At 45.5% G+C, this 19742-nt stretch overlaps 2 protein-coding genes across 2 annotated transcripts; both read right to left on the minus strand.

The window, feature by feature from the left end:
- Positions 1-3933: 3933 nt before the first annotated feature.
- Positions 3934-7839, minus strand: LOC136458695 (uncharacterized). Its single transcript, XM_066458621.1, has 9 exons — positions 7447-7839; positions 6487-7251; positions 6240-6323; positions 5521-5679; positions 5394-5450; positions 5039-5112; positions 4623-4719; positions 4447-4548; positions 3934-4355 (listed from the first exon to the last, which is right to left on the minus strand). The coding sequence occupies exons 1-9, from the start codon at positions 7477-7479 to the stop codon at positions 4287-4289; spliced, it is 1440 nt and encodes a 479-aa protein (XP_066314718.1). The 5' UTR covers positions 7480-7839; the 3' UTR covers positions 3934-4286.
- A 5455-nt stretch (positions 7840-13294) lies between these two features.
- Positions 13295-18493, minus strand: LOC136456365 (trihelix transcription factor ENAP2-like). Its single transcript, XM_066456200.1, has 2 exons — positions 16570-18493; positions 13295-13647 (listed from the first exon to the last, which is right to left on the minus strand). The coding sequence occupies exon 1, from the start codon at positions 17529-17531 to the stop codon at positions 16584-16586; it is 948 nt and encodes a 315-aa protein (XP_066312297.1). The 5' UTR covers positions 17532-18493; the 3' UTR covers positions 13295-13647; positions 16570-16583.
- Positions 18494-19742: the final 1249 nt, after the last annotated feature.

The following is a 19742-nucleotide window of genomic DNA, read 5'->3' on the forward strand; positions in this document are numbered from 1 at the left end:
TGGAGGGGGTACATGGCTATATATATAGTGGGTAGCGCCAATTCTGTACCCTCGGATCAAACCGACTTAAAAGGACGGCGTAGATGAAATCTAGGAAGCGATGGAGAACCAACATTCGAAGAAGAGGCTGACTAGGGGGGGCATAGGCCGGCCGGCCTATAGGTGGGGCTGGCCGACCCCACCTGGCAGCCCCTTGGCCTCTGCTGCGGTGGGTTGCCCTCTGGTATTTTCTGGAACCTTTCTGGTGCTGGTTTCATCGCGGATAAGTATGATTAATTCTGATGTTTAGGTCCCCCTTGACAGTTTTCTGGATATACCCTGCTGGAAACACAGATTCACCAAAACCTATGGAATTTGTCAGTTTAAAACCCCTATACCTATATTTAGTGATGGAATTAAGTATATATGTAGGTTATATTGACGGTTTATAATTGATGTTAATGACTGTCAACAGCGGCGTGCAGCATCATAGTTACAACGCTGATCACGCCGCCGCCGCTGTTGCTACAGAGTCAATGGTGGATTGGAACCTGCTGAGCTGCTTGCTACCGCTTGCAGCTGAATTTCCATAACACCCGTGGCGGCCTCGCCCAATCGCTGTTGCGGTGGTGTCTTCCTTGTGTACAGGCATGAACGGGGAAATGGGCAATGATGGTAATACCCTACCCGTACCCTCCTCGTACCCTCTTCACGAATGGGTATACCCGTCCCCTACCTGCTTCAAATGGATACACCTGTACCCTATCCGTTTGTTACAGGTGTGGATATAGGGAACGAGTATAGATACCCAATGGCATTGTTAGCCGTGCCCTTCCCCCACCTCACCGCACCGCGAGCGGACGGGGCTGGACAACTGCGGCCGATCAGCGACGGCGCTGGAGAAGCCCTGCCGTCGGGCGCGAGCCTGGACAGCGAGTAGGCGTGGGATAATTGCAGGAGGAGCGATGGGCCGACGTCCTGCAGCGGAGGTGTACGCTAGGCCAAAGTCTCCCTGGCCCAAGCTTGCTGGCTACAGCAGTTGGCCACTAGTTAGGCCGTGGGCGACGGTGACGCCGTGTTTCAAGTGTTTGGTCTGGATGTTGCAAAAATATATCTGAGATGTATTTTCAAATGTTTTAGATGTTTTCAGACTTTTGTTTCCAGTGTTTCATCTGGATGTTGTAAAAGTAGATATGGATGTTGCATATGTTGCAATAACAAAATACACATGTTGCAAGTCTATGTTTCAAGTGTTTTAACTGTTTCGGACGTATGTTGCATATGTTTCATCTAGATGTTTTAAAAGTAGATCTTAGTGTTGCACGGCACATGTTGCAAATGGCTATACACGCATGTTTCAAGTGTTTCATCTTTCTTTGTACGTATGTTGTAGATGTTTCATGTGGATGTTTAAAAAGTAGATCAGGTGTTTCACATGCTGCAATAGCGTCGGAGGCTAGCGGACGGCGGCCTGCCATAGGGCTTTGTCTCCTACCTCGCGCCTTCCTTGCACGGCGCGCCTCGCCCTCTCCTTTCTCTCCCCTTCCTTCCCTTCCCTTTATCTCCGGTCGTAGTTTGAGCTCAACCGACGAGTGCGTGGAGTCGCGGACGTCCGATAGGTGCAGCAGCAGGCGCGGGGCGGGCAGGCTCAGTAGGCACGAGCAGACGCAGCAACTTATGCACGAGGCGGGGTGGGCAAACGCAGCAAGCACGAGCAGACGCAGCAGCTTGTGCACGAGACGGGGCAGGCACGGACGTCCGAACGGGGACGGTAGCCACCGATTTTTTTTTTTGGTCTGTGTCGACGGAATTCTATCCTCGGTTTTATTTACTGATTTTTAGCTCCAGTTCATTAATTCTCTAATAAAGTGATTTTGGTAGAAAAAAAGTGTAGGGAGCAGTCGAAAACTAATTTTGATGGGCATTGGGCGGAGAGTAGGATTTTTAAGCCTGTTTATATATTATATCTTTGTTAGTCCAACAAGAAAATTAGGTGATTAAAGCCCGCAGTGGTAAGCGAGTTGCAACACACCCGCCGCGTTCACTGAGGGGAACGAAGCAGCGTAACGTCCTCTACATGCTCGACACCGCCGCGGTGGAGCAGGTTGGGTATCCGGCAACTCGGCGTCAGCCTAGACCAGGTTGAAATTGGCGAAGCTACTTAACAATCGAGGGGTGCATTTGCTCTAACTTTGTCACTGTGAGCAGTGAGTTTCAGGCCACCAACTCCCTTCTCCCGGTTTGATCAGCTCTTCGCGTTTGAAGGCCAACGGTTCCTGGCGGTGTTAATGTTTGAACTTGCTGTTCTGCATTGATACCGTGCCGGGTTACGACATGTTCGGCGTCGGCGTCAAGGTGGGCAGCCAGGTGAATGAAGAACTTGAAAGCAGACGATGAGGTTTACTGCATGATCATCGCCGATGATTCATCGGGAAGCCCCTGGAGGGCTGCAAGTGCAGTTGCTGGACCTAACGCCTAAGGGCCTCGACTTTGCATGCTGGCAGCCTGCCGCTCGCTGTGAATATCGGTGCGAGAGCAGGACTACCGTTAGAATTGATACAGTGTAGTAGTTCTCCTAAACCCAAATACAAAAATTCTAATAAATATCAAAGTCCATTATCTATGTTCTCTAATGGGACTTTAATGTTTAAGCCCACTAATGGAGGTGAAAACTACAACATTAATTAGTACCATATTGCTGGTTGATATGGAGATATAGGTTCTTCTCCATGTATATATACTAACCACTCTTAGAAAAGCTGCATAATAAGATACTATATATGGAGAGCCTCTAGGCTCGAGAATCTCTAAGATAGTAAATTACATTTTTTTTATTTGTCTCTATTGCGCAGCTACCATAGTCTATTCCATCGTGATCGCTGATGTGCACCGGTAATGGGGAGAGCATGCTCATGTTTAAGGCTGGATAACGAGCCGGCTCGGCTCGTTTGGGCTCGGCTCGTTCTGGCTCGTTAAGATAATGAGCTAGCTCGGCTCGGCTCGTTATCCTAACGAGCCAGAAAGCCAGCTCGGCTCGGCTCGTTAAAAGCTCGAGCTGGCTCGTTAAGCTCGCGAGCCAGGTATAAAAAATACACAAAATATAATATTTGTATTTATCTAAAGTTTGAGAATAATAATAATACAAAAGAAATGAATCTAACAACCTTAAATCAAATAAAAATAATAATATGTGCTAATATATATACAAGTATAATAAAATACTATAGTATTCATGCATCTAACTACCTTAAATGATACCTTTTTTCCTGGAAGCTTGGCTCGTTTAGCTCGCGAGCGGCTCGCGAGCTGACTCGAGTTGGCTCGTTATAGCTAACGAGCTAAAATCTTGACTCGGCTCGGCTCATTATCTTAACGAGCCGAGCCGAGCCGAGTCGAGCCAGCCACGAGCCGAGCGAGCTAATGAGCTTCGAGTTTTTCGTCCAGCCCTACTCATGTTGTTCACTAAAGGCTAACGCAGGCGGTATTGCTTCGACTATTGTGGCCGCCAATAACATCGCTCCTCCACCTGCGACGACATCATCTACAAACAATTAGGTCGGTCATCTCCTCCACCTGCCACGACGACATCATCTACAAACAATTAGGTCGGTCATCGCCTCGGCATGTTCCGTTCAATGGTATAATTTTTCTAAACCACTATGGTATGGACAATTAGCTAGGTCATCGCCTTATTCTGTGTTTAGCACGCGAATCGTGTCCTGCCGCTCCCGCGAGCTTCTTAGTTGCGACTGCTTCGCATGAGCCACGAAGACAATTTCGCAGGACGGGCCACCTTTGTGTACTACTAACCTGCATCCCACCATCACCGTATAATCATGGAAGAAAGAAAAAGAGAAACAACTTATTAGGCACGACTGTGCTAATCCCCCGAGCTACAGCTACGAGGCCTGAGATCCTAGACACATAGGTGAAGAAAATTGACAAACATCAAACTGGATCAGAGACAATTGTAATTGGAAGTTGGAACTACGAGTCTGCGACCCAGGTCATGGCACCGCCCAAAACTCTCTAGGCCGACAATAAGGTAAACAAACGGAAATAGCAGAACAGGAGGTTTTCCATGCCTTCTCCCACAGCAGAAAAATTCTCCACACCCACAGCATTTAGATGCTCCCCCTTCAGATAACCACGGAGCAGAAGAGAGCAAAGTCAACAACAGCACAACGTTCACATCACAGCTATACCAGCAGTACCAACGCCTCCTATTAGTCAGCTATAGTCTATCTTCGATGCTACTCCAAAAGTATAAGAGATGCTACTCCAGAAGTATAAGAGATGCCGACGGCCTACTGGGAGAATACATTTGACTTGCAAATCGGACACCACGTCCTCATCCCGAGCCACCTGTCAATGCACTGCAGAAGAAGAGTTGAATCCAATGAACACATTAAACTGGAATGTTAGAACAGAAAACAGTTCTGAATCATTCAACTGTTGGGTGTGTACCTTTTTGTGAAACTTGTGCAAGCATGGCAAATGCCGGATGGAATCACCAGCAGCAGGGCAATCCAAACATATGTTACAGGGTTCATCCGAACAATTTTCACCCTTGACAAATGAAAGGATTGGAGTCAAATTATAAGGGGATGCACGATCCATCTTCAGTAAGACTGAATTCATACCTCAACTAGTGATAGTGGCAGGCTGTTTATTTGATCATCAGAAGCACCTCTGTATTGGATGTCGACATCAAATGCTATGCGGTCCTCATAATCATCACTATAAGTGATAAAAAGTTGATTAGTCAGAATGGATGTAACCAAGAAGTATATACAAGCAAGGAAAGAACACGTCAACGGCCATGGGACAAGCCATTTCAGGCACCTACTAGCTACTACAGAGCACACGTCAGCTATTTGGAGCATTCACGCTTCTGTACACGAAACTTTGCAGAATGTGTTACAAGGTAAGCACACAATCAACCAAACATGGTACCAGGTATGAAATTATCAAAATAAGAGAACACATAGTTGCGGAAATGTCCATCTAAACAAACATTGTGTTGGGAAAAAAATGCTACAGAACAGTAAATGCTTACTTGTCAGAATCTGGAGAAAGTGTGTCCTCGCAGTTCCTAAATGCTTCAGAAAGCGAGTCCAGTACAGCCATTCTCTACATGTTACCAAACAAAGAACTCAGCATGGTTATTGTGATGTGGATATTCAAATGTTTGAGAAATATCCTCTTCACATCCAGTTAGGGATCTGAAAAAAGTTTTTTCCCCATACTTTCTCTGTTACTATCAACATAATGCAAGATGTGCGAATATTTTAGTATATGCAAGTTGCTTCTACATACATTTTAGTATTGTACTAGATAAGAAGGCTCTAGGCAAAGGCCCCCAAAATCCCAACATAGCATGATCCTCCCTAGCATATAGAGTAAGTTCTAACCATTTCTAGGTCCATGTCTTCTCCGAAGCATCCCTTGGTTAACTGAGAGATAAGCATCTGACAATGAGAAAATGTCAGTGCACGCGACAGAGGTGGAGGTCCAGGAAACAAATTAAAAGTGTCTCACATTGCGTTGCTCCGCTTGAGGGCAGTTGGAGTTTCTTTGCAAACCTCTTCTGCTTGGCATTGGAATTGGAGTACGGTTGGATGCCCAAGAAGCAAAACCTTGAACGGGTGAGTGACGTCCATAAGAATATAGGTGTGCCATTGATCTGTCCCTCTGGCTCTGAGAACAAGAGTACATTTAGAAAAGAAAGGATGCTATGGAAATTCAGAAAAATGGTATGGAAAACAATAGCAAATAGGAGAGAATATGTACATGAGTCAGGAATTCAGGATGCATGTTCATATAAATGAGAATAGGTTTTTCTTATATATATAACAGAATGGACAATAGATATGAAATGTCATAGCCAATACAGGGAAATATATGTGCACAAAACTAAAAAGTAAGCCAATAATGGTGGGCAGGAAGAGATATTTTTAAGTTATATATAATGTTTTTGTTGATGCATGTAGACATGTCTTAGTTTTGAGACTTGTTTTCTAATTAATGAATCCACCAAGTGCTGAATTTCAGACGGTTAGAGGCAGATACGATGATACGCCATCCTCTTCAGTTTCAACACATAGCTCTTGGCCAACTTGACAATGTGTTCCATAACTTTCAAACAAAACTATAGGTATCAACATAACAGTTCATAAATAAAAGATCTGGCTATGCATAAACATATCTACATTGATTTCGCAAGCGATAAACTACCCTCACACCACGTGACAACTTACAGAACTAGACTGGCCTTCTCTTGCAGCAAATCTGGCATGCTCAGCATCTTGCTCATGTAATGTCCAGGCTATTGTTGTATCAACCTACAAGATGTCAGCAATGAAAAAGTAATTGGTTACATCCACATCAACTAATCAGAAGCATACAAACAAAAGGCAAAATCAACTACTAAGAAACAAAAATTAGTTGGAAAAGACACCAAAAGGAAACAGAAATATTAAGACTTGAGTAGTCCAGGGTAACAACCGCTTCGGAATGCTGAGAGCCTGGCTGTTCCTGATTGAGCTGCTCTTGAAGTCTGCGGGCAAACGCCTCATCATTCTCAATCTGCCTGGTTCTCAACTGATGCTCATCAGGAAGTGGGAAGTGCAGCCCTTTGATCTTCGACAGCCATGACGAGCTACTATCTTCCATAAGAAAATCATCACAGCTAGAAATTTCACGAGCAGCCGCAGATCCTTCATCCTCATTATCTTTCATGTCAGTATCCCAGGAGCTACACAGTGAGTTGACAGGATCAGCAGGGCTTGCACCAAGAATACCCTTCCACTTGTCACTGGATGTCTCATGAAACCCCTTCCTCTCTGACCGTAGACCCGGCATGGGGGGCGAGTTAGTAAGCTGATCACCCCGGTCACCCCAACTACCCCAACACCCAGCTCCGTTATTCCCACCGTCCCAAGCCTTGCACTTGCTCACCACTGCGCTCCACGGATCACTCCCAGCTCCCAGGACGCGGCCAGCAGCACCGAGCAATTCTACATGGTGCTTTGGAGGCCCCGCGCTCTCCCCCTCGACGACCTTCTCCTTCCCTTTCTTCAGCGCGTCACCCCACGCCGCGCCCGCGGCCGCTTGCTCGAAGAGGATGTCCATGGCGCTGGAACCAGTGTCGCCACCCCCGCGATTGGGGTCTGGAGCCGGCTGCCGAGAGGGGCGCTTGTGATCGGACGAGTGCGCCGACACCTCGCCCTCGGAGTCGGAAGACAAATCCACCACCTGCACCTCCATCCCCTGCAAACAAAAAAAAAAGGGAAAATGCAATGAGGATCGGGGGCGAGCTCAACGCGAAAAAAGAAGGAAACAAACTCCAGCAAGCACGCAAAAAAGGCGGAAAAACTCGCAACAAGGAGCGGACGAATCATCTCGGAAACAGAGGCATGGAATAAACGGAAATGGGAAAAAGGAGAACCGAAATGAACTCTTTACCAACGAGGTATAATACAGGAGACGAGTCCGCATAGATCCACGCCGACGGTACTTGTCGAGGAGGGGAGGGGAGGGGAGGGGAGGAGGAGGCCAACGAACAACGGGAGGACAATTCGAGGCGAGGTTGTCTGGGTGGGCGGGGGCTCGGCGATGCGCTCGGCAGCGCGGTGAGGCTTGGAAGGTTTGGCTGATGATCGAGGGAGCTGGGGATGGGGTCGCGAGGACCCGGCCGTCGGCGAGGCGGAGAGCGGCGAGAGGTGAATTTTCCAGAACGGCGAGGGCAGGAGGGACGAGGGAGGGCCAGGAACTGAAAAGCGGAAGGCGGAGGGTGCTCCGGGCCCACCATCTCGAAAAGGTCGAGGAGCAGGGGACGAACGACGCGGCCGTGAATTCTCTGTTTGGCTTGCAGCGCACCCCCAGGCAGGTCCACGCGACCACAGGCGCTAAAAAATCGACGGCCTGAGGAGCTGCCTGGCGTCTGGGGAGCTGCCTGGCCTAGGCACCTTTGCCAGGGTCACAACCAAACAGTTCCTCGACTTCTGAGAACAGGACCGTCTGGTAGGCGTGTTTTTTTTGCTAAACAAGTTGTACAGTTTAAAAAATGGTGCTCTAGTTATCCTTAGTCTTGTCGGGTATTTAATATCACCGGTCAACAGAATTGTAAACAAGAGTTTTTTTTTCCTATGCCCGTCTGCATCTAACCTAGGGCCATAACATATTGGCTCTGTTCGCTTGTCTTATAATTCGTATTTTTCAGCTTATTTTTTCAGCTGGAACAGTATTTTTCTCTCACAACAAATCAGGCGGAACAGTGTTTCAGCTTGTTTTTTCAGCGAAGCGAACATGGCCATTGGTTCATTATCCACTTTACCCCTCTTCAATTAGGAAGAAATGAACGGCTACCATGACAACTACCATGGCAGTAGCATGTGAAGCCATCACAAATCTTTGTTGCTGCAAATTCATCTACATGCATAAATAAAAAGTTTGATTTTAGGTTCAAGCAAATCTTGTTGACCTCTAAATACACATCATTTCAGTCATCAAACTGTATTGGTGGACAAGGGCTCATCACCTCAGCTGTTGTGTGTAGAGCACAACCACCTAGAGGCTCCACCTCAACATCATCAACTAAGAAAAGCAGGAACATACAACAACTAAGTGGATCCCAATCTCAACTATTGTGGTATAGTAAACCCTAGCACATATAGATCATCGCCAACACAATAAAGCATGAAAATATCATCAATTAATACATGGCAATCACAGATCCAGCCATACCGCATAGGATTAAGCCAAGAACTGCCTCGAGGCACCCCCAAAATCTGAGCATCACAGCGGAATATAACACATAAACCATCGAATCAGGCCACATGACAAACAAAATGCCAAGATTTCACCTTGCTTGAAGGACGGAGAGGAAGCAATGACGAAGAAGTGCAGAGCTTGGTGAGGAGGAAGTAGATCAAGCGAGGAAGATGACTCGAGCTTGTGAACCAGGGTCCACCACAAGCCCAAGTCCAGACAAACAAACACGTCAAACACCGCTGCGCGTCTCCTCATCTAAAGGCCCAAGGAAGAAGAAGACGAAGAAGCGTAGGCACACCCCATCAACCGGCGAGACGGAAGAGGGAGCAGCCGTCGCGAGCCAGACAAGGCCCTTCCCGCCGGAGGAAGAAGGGAGACGCACTTGCACATTGAGGAGAGTGGAGAGCGAGGTGGAGTCAAGAGCGGAGAGCAGAGAGCGGCGGCGGGGGATAAAAGGGGTAGAGGAACCCTAAAGAGGGTGAAGGCATTTATAGTACGAAGGGCCAACCCTAAGGGGGTGCGGCGGGGGGGGGGGGGGGGGGGGAGGAGCGCTGAGGGCCCAGACCTAGATATATAAACAGTAAAGCCCCATAGGCTATAGTCCAGCTATCAATAACAATAGCCTCGGAAGGTAAGTCGACTTTGATTCAGTTTGCCAAAGAAATTCACGATCGCGACTCTCCAGTCTCCGCCTGTTCGGTTGTTCCTCTCGGGAACTCGACGCAGCGCCGCCTAGCGATAGGATCGTCGATCAATGGATCATCGTCATCCGTCACACAGGGTTGCTCTGCTATAGTTGGAGCCAGCCGGTCTGCAGGCTACAGCCTCGCAACAAGACTACAGGGTCTAGACGCCTCGTCTGGTGGCTGCAATCTACATATTAAAATATTCAATTCAATGTTACCATGACGATGCGGACTACGTAGTGCAGACACGATTTTCACTTTGAGCGAGAGTGGGCGAGGCAACGCTGACGATAACTGTCCGTATATTTTAGGTGTAGAAGAGATAATAGTCTCATGTGGTGAAATATTTTTCTTCTAGTTTAGGATATTAGGTGTTGAAATTTTACAATATTACCTAAGAAACATTTGTCCGGGGCTCAGAAAAGGAAACGAAGGATCATTATTAAACATCTTAAATGAGATAATTTGTTTTGCGCTTTGCAAGTATAATTAGGTATTAATATATAGCTTTATGGGCCCCATTAGTTCGCCATAGGGCTCTTTAAAGTATAGGACCGGACCGGCCTGATAGTATGTTTGAACAAAAGATTTATTTACTTAATCAAATTTATTTCTTCAGGAGAAAGTGATGATATACGAGGTTCATATATATAGGCCGAGGTCATAGGGGTGACTACAAACAAAGAAATATATATGGCATGCATGCAGATGGCTTATGGACGGGCTTGAGCCTCCACGCTGGATCCACTCCTGCTCATGATGGACAATACTTCTAATGACGACAAACGCTAACGGAGCATTGACTATAGAATGTGACATGTGTGTAAAAATGAGCGAGAAGAGTGCAAGATAAATTACATAAAATCAAATGATATACTAGTTGCGCAATCGGCGAAGCATCTTGCTAGTTTTTTTATAAGACGTTTGGATTAGAGAAAGTCTTTCAAGGAAAGTTTGTCCACTAGTTTCTCCTAGAACATATTACTAACCGTTAGTAGAAACAATATATTACTTAAAATCAATTGTTACTTCTCTTTGTATCCTATAAATTGAATCTAATTCAAGTAACAAGATTTCAACAATTGCTTTTAAGGGGAATTGAATTGAATTACCCATAATTTGATTGTAATCTAGCATTTTTGTTTGGGTGTAACATAATTTATTTCCAAGAGGTAGGCCACAGCCATGGCTGTCGTTCTTGTCCAAACTGCTCTCATCAACTCCACCTGGCCTCATCGCTTCCTTCCCAAGGATATGTGTCGAGTGAGTGACAAGTCGAGGAGAGCAGCAGCGCTCGGCAAGCGTCGGGAGAGATGAGGGGGTGCTCTAGAATCAATTTCAAAATTTTAGGTCGTGAATCTAATGTAGGTTACGTATTCCGATCGTGGAATAGCGCACAATATTGCTTTCCAATTCACGGCCCATCCAAACGAGTGGTCTAAGAAAGTAATTTCAATTCAGCTCGATTTAGAGGATCCAAATAAGCCATTTTGCAACAAACATACATATATATATTTTGACAAATGGACAATTCATGTTTACAATGGCCCTGTTCTGCCGGTGGTTTATTCGGCTGATTTTGACTGATTCAATAGTATTCTGTGAGAGAGAATAAACTGATTTCGGCTGAAAAGCCGGGCTGTTAAAGTGGGGGAGTAATTTTTCTAGCAAGTTCCAGTAAAATGGATCTGTAGTGTCCAAACAAGAAGGGAGCAGGCAAGCGGAATTTCGGAACAAGTTATGTACAACATTGCAGAATTGCACTATTTTTTTCTTTCTAAAATATGTCTCCATCTCGTATTTTGGGGAACAAGCTTAACTCACCAAATATATAAAAACACTAATATGATACCAAATAAACATCATTAAGTTAATATTTTTATACAAAACCTAATTGAAGGTACAAATCTTGATACTAGTTTTTAAAAGAACTAGTCAAAGTTAAGATTGACTGACTCCTCTAACATGGAGATTACCTCTCGTAATTTTCAGCAAGGCTGTTGTACAGCGACATGCAGTGTTTTGCAGCTTTGCTTTGGTGCATTGGCCCGACGGTGCTCCTTTTTTCTAGAGAGGCATAAAGAGACAGTGGAAAACAGAATTGAATGACTTGGCTGTCGAACCCCATCCGTGAAATCCTAAAGGAGCGGCAGCAGCTGTTTGCCCGTTTGTTTGCCTGTTTGGTTCAGAGTTCAGGCCCTGCCACCCTTGACGCCTGGACGCACGTGACGACTGACAAGGCACTCGACAAGTATCAAGTACCACATTCTCTATGCCCAAAATAAATACATTTCTAAAATTCTTAGAGGAGATCAATGTTGGCCCTATTCGGCTGGCTGAAACTTGACTGAAAAACACTGTTCCGACTGGTTTGTTGTGAGAGAAAAATATTGTTCAGCTGGTTTGGTGAATAGTAACTTGAGAGGGGAAACAACCGGCTGGCAGGTCTGAACCAGACCAGCGAACAGCACTGTTACATCCAAATTATATACTACCCTTACTCCTATTAAGTACGTACTATTTCAGTATGCAATGGTTACACTTTGAAAATAGGGAGTAAAAAAGCTACTGCAACATATATGTACACTTATTTTAGTACTATGACTATGAGATAGTAACGTAGGAACGATAGTTGGACTCGTGTGTGTGGATTCGTGCAGGTGCCACACCTGCTAGGGTGCAGGCATGGGTGCCAAATCGCATCGCAAGTTTCATTGGGTCAGGCCTCGAAAAGGAGGGACGGGTGCAAAATCGCACCCGTAAGACTGACTCCAACCGTCGTTACCCAAATAGGACATGCATTTGTTGTTTTGGGTCTTGCAGGAAAAATAGGTCAGCCACCCAAACGTTGCATGTTCCAACAGGTGACCCAAAGACAGACGACCGAGCACGGCCGGTTTCATTCGCGGGCGCGCCGTGAAAGTTTCCGCGGGAAACGAAGAGAGAGAGAGACGGACAGAGGACCTATATTTGGGTCTCGACTCGCTGCCGATGCAAAATGCATCATTCATTTGCCTACGCCGCTGGACGTCGTTTTTTTCTCTTGGACGATGCAAAATGGGTTTGGGTGCCGTAATGGCTATCCGGTTGGAGACAGTCTAAGGTGCCGTGCCTATTGGACCTAAAATATAAGAAAATCGTCTTGGTAACAACATATTTGACACCTTAGTAATAAATATTTAGTGTATTTTAAAAACTTGTATAGTTCCATAGCACATACGTATGTGATAGCGACATATAGATAACAAATTTCACCTGTTTTTATCTTTCTATATATGCTTATTAATGCAGACGACCTGTGGGGCACGGGCGCAAAATTGCACCCGCGTTACAAGCATTTTTGCAAACGGATATTTGCTCTACCCGCATCGTACCCGATCAATTGTTGTCCCTATTTATGCATTCGCGCAGAGTAGTACTTATGCTCATTGATTATTGATTTTTTTCAGCTTGTTTTTTTAGCTGGAACAGTGTTTTTCTCTCGCAACAAATCAGTCGAAACAACGTTTCAGCTTGTTTTTTCAGCGAAGCGAACGGAGCCTTTGCTAAGCTGCTGGATACGAATGCTGCTGTCTGATCAACTCACTGATACATACTCCTCGGGTTCAAAAGAAGAAGAAAAAACAACTATCATTTCATAAAGAGTCGAACAACTTTAAATATAACAAAAATTATAAAATTATAGATATTTATAATTTATAATATCGAACATGTAGCGTTAGATTAAATATGAAATATATTTTATAGTAAATCTATTTATAGACATAAATACTAATATTATTTCTTATAAACTTGATCAAACTTAAATCTAGAATTGTATTTTATTTATAGAGGGATAAATAAGAAATGCATCCATCGGTCATAGCCATGTCATGGGATATATAAATTTAACTGAACCATTTGAAATTTAGTTACATGAAAATTGCAAAACAAATTAGCAGACAAAGGCCTTTGGGCATTGTTTACATGACTGTTTCAGGAACGCAAAAACTATAAAAGGTTGAGGGGTTCTGATCTTTCATCGACCATGGCACATGGGGATTGATTGGGCGACTGGCGAGAACAGGCATCGCGCATCAGCAACTCCACTTCAGCTTCCCACTACCAACTTCACTACTTCAGGCCATCTATGTACCGTACCAATCTACCACCGAGCCCAGATCGATCTTCATCTGAGAGCGACATCATCCCGTTAGCTCCTAACAATCTGGAACATCAGATGATCAGAATCAGAGATCAATAAACATATCAGTACACAATACTGTTGTGAACAAGTGGTAGAATTTTCTGAAGTTACAAATCTGATGGTTAAAGTGTACAAACAATAAATCTGATGATGAAGCCCAAAACTAATGATGATCAGAAATACACAAGCATGCTGCAATGAAGTAAAAAAAACAACTGTAGTCTTTAAATAACGCTTGCAAGATTGTTTTTTCTTGAACATTGCAGGAGAGATGCATATCATCATTCATTATATTAAAGCAGAAGAGAAACTGGGGAAAAACCATTAGGTAATAATAGAAAATTGGATAAAGATTGTTAACTAAAAAATTTAGATCGGTATCAGTTGACGCCAACCATCACTCAGCACGCCAAGAGCATTTAAATATGACAATGCTTAGAGTATTTGAAATTGAAGGGGATCTAAACCCTTCGATGCTATGATTTGGGGAGAAAGTGTTCGCCGTATCAAAACAATGCCAATTTTGCAAATCGGAAGGTGTAGGAGTCACTTTTGGCTACGAGGGGTATCCTAGGTTGCTCCTTTCAGAAAAGGAGTTGTGCCCCGTCTTGTTTGGGGGAGCTTAATGCCACATTATTGCAGGGGCGGATCCACAGTATAACCATTGTTGCCACATGACATCAATGACCTTGTAGAAGTACCACTACAATATCAGTGTATTACAAGTTTACAACACAAGATTCTGCCATTATTGTATATAAACTTTTTTTTCTTAAATAAAAGGCAGAGCTCCTACCATTACGTTTAGAAAAAAAATGCAAATCGGGACAGGTAGAAGCCAATCAAAGAAAAAAAAAAGCAAAAGCGCCAAACTTGCAATAGGAGTAAAACCTCGCATGTTACTTCCAAATATTTGCATGGGCATGGCCACAATGGTAAGTTGAGCACAATTTAGTATTTTAGTTTAGCTCTACGGTCGAGGGTGGCTAATGAGCATTGCAGTTCACAGATGCTCTGCTCTTTGTCTCCCTAGCACAATTGGATACCATATAAGGTATTGGCTTACAACAGAATTCAAATGCAAAGATACCCATGTACATACCATTAAGGCCAATCTCAATGAAAGTTTCATAGAGTTTCATGGACATTAAATATGCTGACATGGCACTATATTTATGAAGAGATTGGTGATAAAAGTTTCATGGAAATAAAGAGAGTTTCATGGGGATAAAATTCTTCTGCACTGTCTCCAACATATGGGAGATTGTTGGAAACTAGGACATGAAACTCCAACTGAGACCGGCCTAAGTGTTCTAATTAAGTAACCAGAATTATCATGCAGGAGCTTGCAACTCCCATAATGTGAACACAGCAAGATCCGGATACATGTAAACTACTTTTGGTGACAAATTCTACCATGGCAAATAAACAAATACAGTAGGTGCAATTAACAGGCACATAAAAATGCAGTATCACATCCCAAGCAAATTGGCATAAGCAGAGGCCATTATAACATACATTAGAATGAATCTACAAAAAGCATATTCTGATTATCAGCATTGTGCACATCAATTCCATTTATATAAGGATGGCATGAGCTATTTTTTTCAGAAAAGATTTGTGAGAATCCCAAATTAAGATATCTCAGGCACAAGCATAAACACATTGGGTACATTAGAAGCATACCATTCTGCAACGGAAAACCATTGAACAATTTTAATTCATCACCAGTTCAGTCAACTAAGATGAGAAGTTCAGAATCAGATCTTCAAATGCCTCCCAGGCTCCCAGCAAGGCAGAACCCCCCCAAAACTGAACCCTAGTACAAAATCCTCAAATTCCAAAAACACAAAGACTCCAAATGAAACCCAATACAAAGGATCACCATCATCCACTAATGAACATGTCTTTAAGCAGTGATGGAGCCAGTAGGGGACTGGCAGGGGCCATGGCCCTGTCATGACCCAATTTTTCTACTAAAGCCCATGAGGTTGAGAAGAACTTAACATGTTAGTAATTTATCTTTGAATCTTTGAATTAACTTATACCCCACTAATCTTCTAATCCTGGTTCCAGTCAGTCTTTAAAGATCGTACCAGAAAACAGAGATTTTTCAGCAATAGTGCATCTCAAAAGAAAAGCCAAAACAAGAAACCAAAAATCTAACAAACCAGTCATGTACACCAAACACATAGTTGACGTAGCAGATGCTACATACACTATCCCAAAAAAGAGAGAAATATTTGACTTTCCATCCCCAGCTACTAGAAATGTAAATAAAATTACCCTATATCATCTGGGACAACCAAGCATCTCAAATGAATGAAAATGGGAACACAGAATTTGATGTAGCATTATAGCGAAGGGTCACATACACTAAAAAACTATTAGTTCCCTTCCCAACTAGAAAGGCTGGTGACAATGAAATAACATCAGTCATTAAATATTGTGGTATCATAAATAAAGCATAGGTTTCTCATCATGCAAAGCTGCAGACCAATCATGTATAAACAGAAATTGCCAAAAAAGAATGTAAGTGATACAGAGCAAAGGTAGCTGAGATTAAATTCGTAATACATTGACAGTTACATGTCATAAACCAGTAAATTCCATCTCATCTAAGAAAAACTTGAGCATAATGCATTGCAAGGTACATTTAAATTTTAAAGACCTGCAATACCTCCGTGGTTCGTATGAAACAACGACAGTGTCTTAGCAAGCACATAATAAACAATCCACTAACAAGTCTATCACAGCAACCAACTGAGGTCCCGTTCGGTTTACCCCATATTCGGCTTATTCAGCTTGTTTTTTCAGTTGAAACAGTGTTTTTCTCTCACAATAATTTAGCTAGAACAGTGTTTTCAGCCAGTTTCAGCCAAGATTCAGCGAGCCGAACAGGGTCTGACTGTATCCTATTTTAAGGCCGAAATATTCCTTTACCTAACTCTTCCAATTTAAAGGTAAGCAGGGCTGCTGAGGAATGGCAGTGCAGCGAGAGACATGAGCATCTCTGAGGAAGCATCACCCTTCCTGGCGTGCTTTGCCCTCGCAAGCTGCAGCTGCATGTCCACAAAAGCCTGCATCCGCTTCAGCTCCAGATCCTTGAGGAACTTGATTCGCTGCCTCTCCATCTTCTCAGCGTGCCGCTGCTTAGCAGCTTCCATGCGCTCGTACATATCCGTGAAGGTCTCAATTGCCCTCGCTAGCTCCCCGAATCCACCACTCCCGCTGCTCATCTTCCTCTTGCTGCCAACAGCAGGAGCGGCAGCACCACCACCGGAGCGAGAAGATACAGAACGCGACGGCGACTGCTGAGAGCCTTCGTCATCGTCATAGTCGTTGTTGTTGTAGCCATCTTCCGAGTCGGACTCCGCGGCAGCAGCGGCGGCGGCCGCCGCCTTATGGATGAGGTTTGCGGAGGGGAGGTCAGAGCCACGGCGGTAATTATGCAGCGGGAGCGCCATGGGGAGCGGCGGCGGCGATTGCGGCGACGGGGAGCGCGGCGGCGTCTGGCGCCTCCTGAAGACGGGCAGCGCGGCGCGCGGCGGGGACGGCTTCTTGCTGCCGGTGAGCGTGGGCCCGACGAGGAGGTCGAGCTGGCCGTAGAAGGCCCATGGCGATGGCCCGCCGCGCACGCGCTCGGCCTTGTACTTCTTCTTGAGCGTGTCGACGCGGTTCTTGCACTGGATGTCGGTGCGCGGCGGGCGGCGGCGCGCGGAGGCCCCGGGGCGGGAGTTGACGGCGTCGGCGACCTCCCGCCACTGCGGCTGGCGGAGGCTCCCGCGGTTGAGGTCGAGGTAGCGCGAGCCCCAGGCGTCGACGAGCGCGGCCGTCTCGCCCTCGCTCCAGCAGTCCTCCCGGTACGGCAGGTTCGGGTTGGGCGGCGGCAACTTCCCGTCCATGGCTCTGGCTCCTCCTCCCAGATCTCTCTCCGCCTCACGAGTCACGATGACGACGACCTATCCTTCTCTCTCTCGTTTGCGCGTGGAGACGGGCGAACGGACGGACGGGCGGCGGGTGGATAGATGAGGGGGCGGCGGTGGAGGAGACGAGGCGGGGGTGGGGAATAAAAGAAGGGGGAGGGGGCGGGCGGCGAGGGGAGGAGCGCCGGCCCGTGGGCCGTGACGACCGCGACGCGGCACGTGGAGGAGCGGCGCAGATGCATGGGGCTGTCGTGTGGGCGAGCAGCCGCCGTTGGATCGGCCCGTCGGTCGGGTTTGACCGGGACACCGAGCCGGCGAGGGATTAGCTGTTGGCGCTGGGGACGGAGTCGGAGAGAGAGAGAGAGAGAGAGAGAGGGAGAGAGATCGGCCTCGGCGTGGTTCGGTTGGCCGGCCGGCCGGCACGGCGCGGGATAGGTGGGTGCGGGTGCGGGCCGGGGAAGTTACGCGGCTCGCGCCGTGCCGAAGCAGGACTCGTGAACCGATCGCGGTCGCGGCTGGCCGCCGTTCGTTCGGGGCAGGCGCGCCCGCGCAGCGCCGAAAGAGATGGGTGCGGCTGCTGGGCGTGGAAGAAGTCCGGCAGTTGGGTGCTTTGTTTTCGGCGGTTTCCTTTTTGGCACGCCGAGTTTCGCGGGGTGCCACTGACCATTGAGTGAGGCTGTCATTGACCACAGTTGTGGTTGCTTCTCGCCGTAGCGCCAACGACCCGTTGTTTATTTTTTTAATCACAATACAAACGTCACCCGGCCACCTCACTACTAGGTTTGACTATAAGGAATCAACGTCTAATCAGTTCGTACAGTAACTGCTAGTCCTATACCCCTCGTGGGCACGAGAGCAAAATATAATGCAAGTACCGTGGATATGACAATACAAGTATAGTGGATATGGCCAGAAAATTGAAGGGAACAAGGTATTGGAGCAAGTGTTTACTACCTCGATCCCAAAATAAGGATCTGTCTAGATGCGAATCTATGTTGAAATTCAGCCTGTTCGCTTAGTCGTATTTAGCTTATAAGCCATGACTTATTAGCCAATGAACAGTATTTTTCTCTCATACCAAACCCGCCAATAGCACTTTCAACCATGACTTATAAGCCAAACAAGTCCAAACGAACAGGGCGATTATCTAAATGCATGCTTATCTACATGTTGTTTGGTTGAGAACCCACTGTTTGGTTGAGATCCCAGTAAACTTCTTAGTCCAAACAAAGGTAGCTCACCCAGACCGATGAAAATGAGGGTAGTGTTCGTTTTGCACCCAGCAAAGCTACGTGGCGCGAGCGCGGCTCCGAGGCGTCTGATTTGGGATGTTGGGCGTCAAAATGGTGGCCTGGTGGAGAGCTCACCTAGGAGTCCACTATACAAACAGGCCCAGAACATCCGTTCCGGTCACCGTTCTTGCCTGGGCTAATGGCCATGATTACACACCAATTTGTATGGCCGCAGCATAACTTTTCTAAAGACACGCCAAATCAAGCAAACGACATCCCCAATGATTACTACGTTTCTTTCATTTTATTTTCTCTCGCTCTTTTTAATTTAAATATATGTAAAAAGTATTGTGATTACAAAATATTTATTTTAATCTTATTATAAATCTAGAAAAAGTATAATGTAAATCGTTAGTATCTAAAAGAGTCATTAAGAGTTCAACTAACCATATACAATGCCATTAAACACAGATTAATGTTTTATTCTCTCTTACCGGCGTTCCAAGGCATAGACTTCCAACCAAACAGACGGTGTTATGAGGCATAGGCTTCCAACCAAACAGACTATAACCCAAATTGCCTCACCAGTGACAAGGCATATTCCATCATATTTTCAGGCAACTTTCATGCAATATTTTTCAACAGGCAAGTTGTCCGGGTCTCCTACCAAACAAACCATAAAGTGCTCATCTCGCACAGGAGTCAACAAATCTTAAAGTTTGATTAGATCTATAAAAAAATATGTTTAGTGTGAAAATATATGATGTGATTAATCTGATGATATCTATTTTTGGTGTCATAAACATTACTATTTTATATCTATTTGATCAAACATAAAATTGCTTAATGCGAGATGTGCACTAATTTGGGACAGGAGTATGAACCACTACCAAACACAATGTCATATGGCCAGAAAAACTAATTAGATCGCATGGGATATATGGTTCTCTTTCCCAAG

Source organism: Miscanthus floridulus, chromosome 6 (assembly GCF_019320115.1).
Source record: "Miscanthus floridulus cultivar M001 chromosome 6, ASM1932011v1, whole genome shotgun sequence".
Lineage (NCBI taxonomy): Eukaryota > Viridiplantae > Streptophyta > Magnoliopsida > Poales > Poaceae > Miscanthus > Miscanthus floridulus.

Bases quoted from the DNA above. Each gene is read 5' to 3' on its own strand.
- LOC136458695 (XM_066458621.1), bottom strand. From the start codon at position 7,479: ATGCGGACTCGTCTCCTGTATTATACCTCGTTG. The intron at 5,680-6,239 runs GTAAGTTGTCAC...TCTTGTTCTCAG, and splicing joins GAGAAGGCCAGTCTAGTTCT to AGCCAGAGGGACAGATCAAT. The intron at 5,113-5,393 runs GTTAGAACTTAC...GGTAACATGTAG, and splicing joins AAGACATGGACCTAGAAATG to AGAATGGCTGTACTGGACTC.
- LOC136456365 (XM_066456200.1), bottom strand. From the start codon at position 17,531: ATGGACGGGAAGTTGCCGCCGCCCAACCCGAACCTGCCGTACCGGGAG.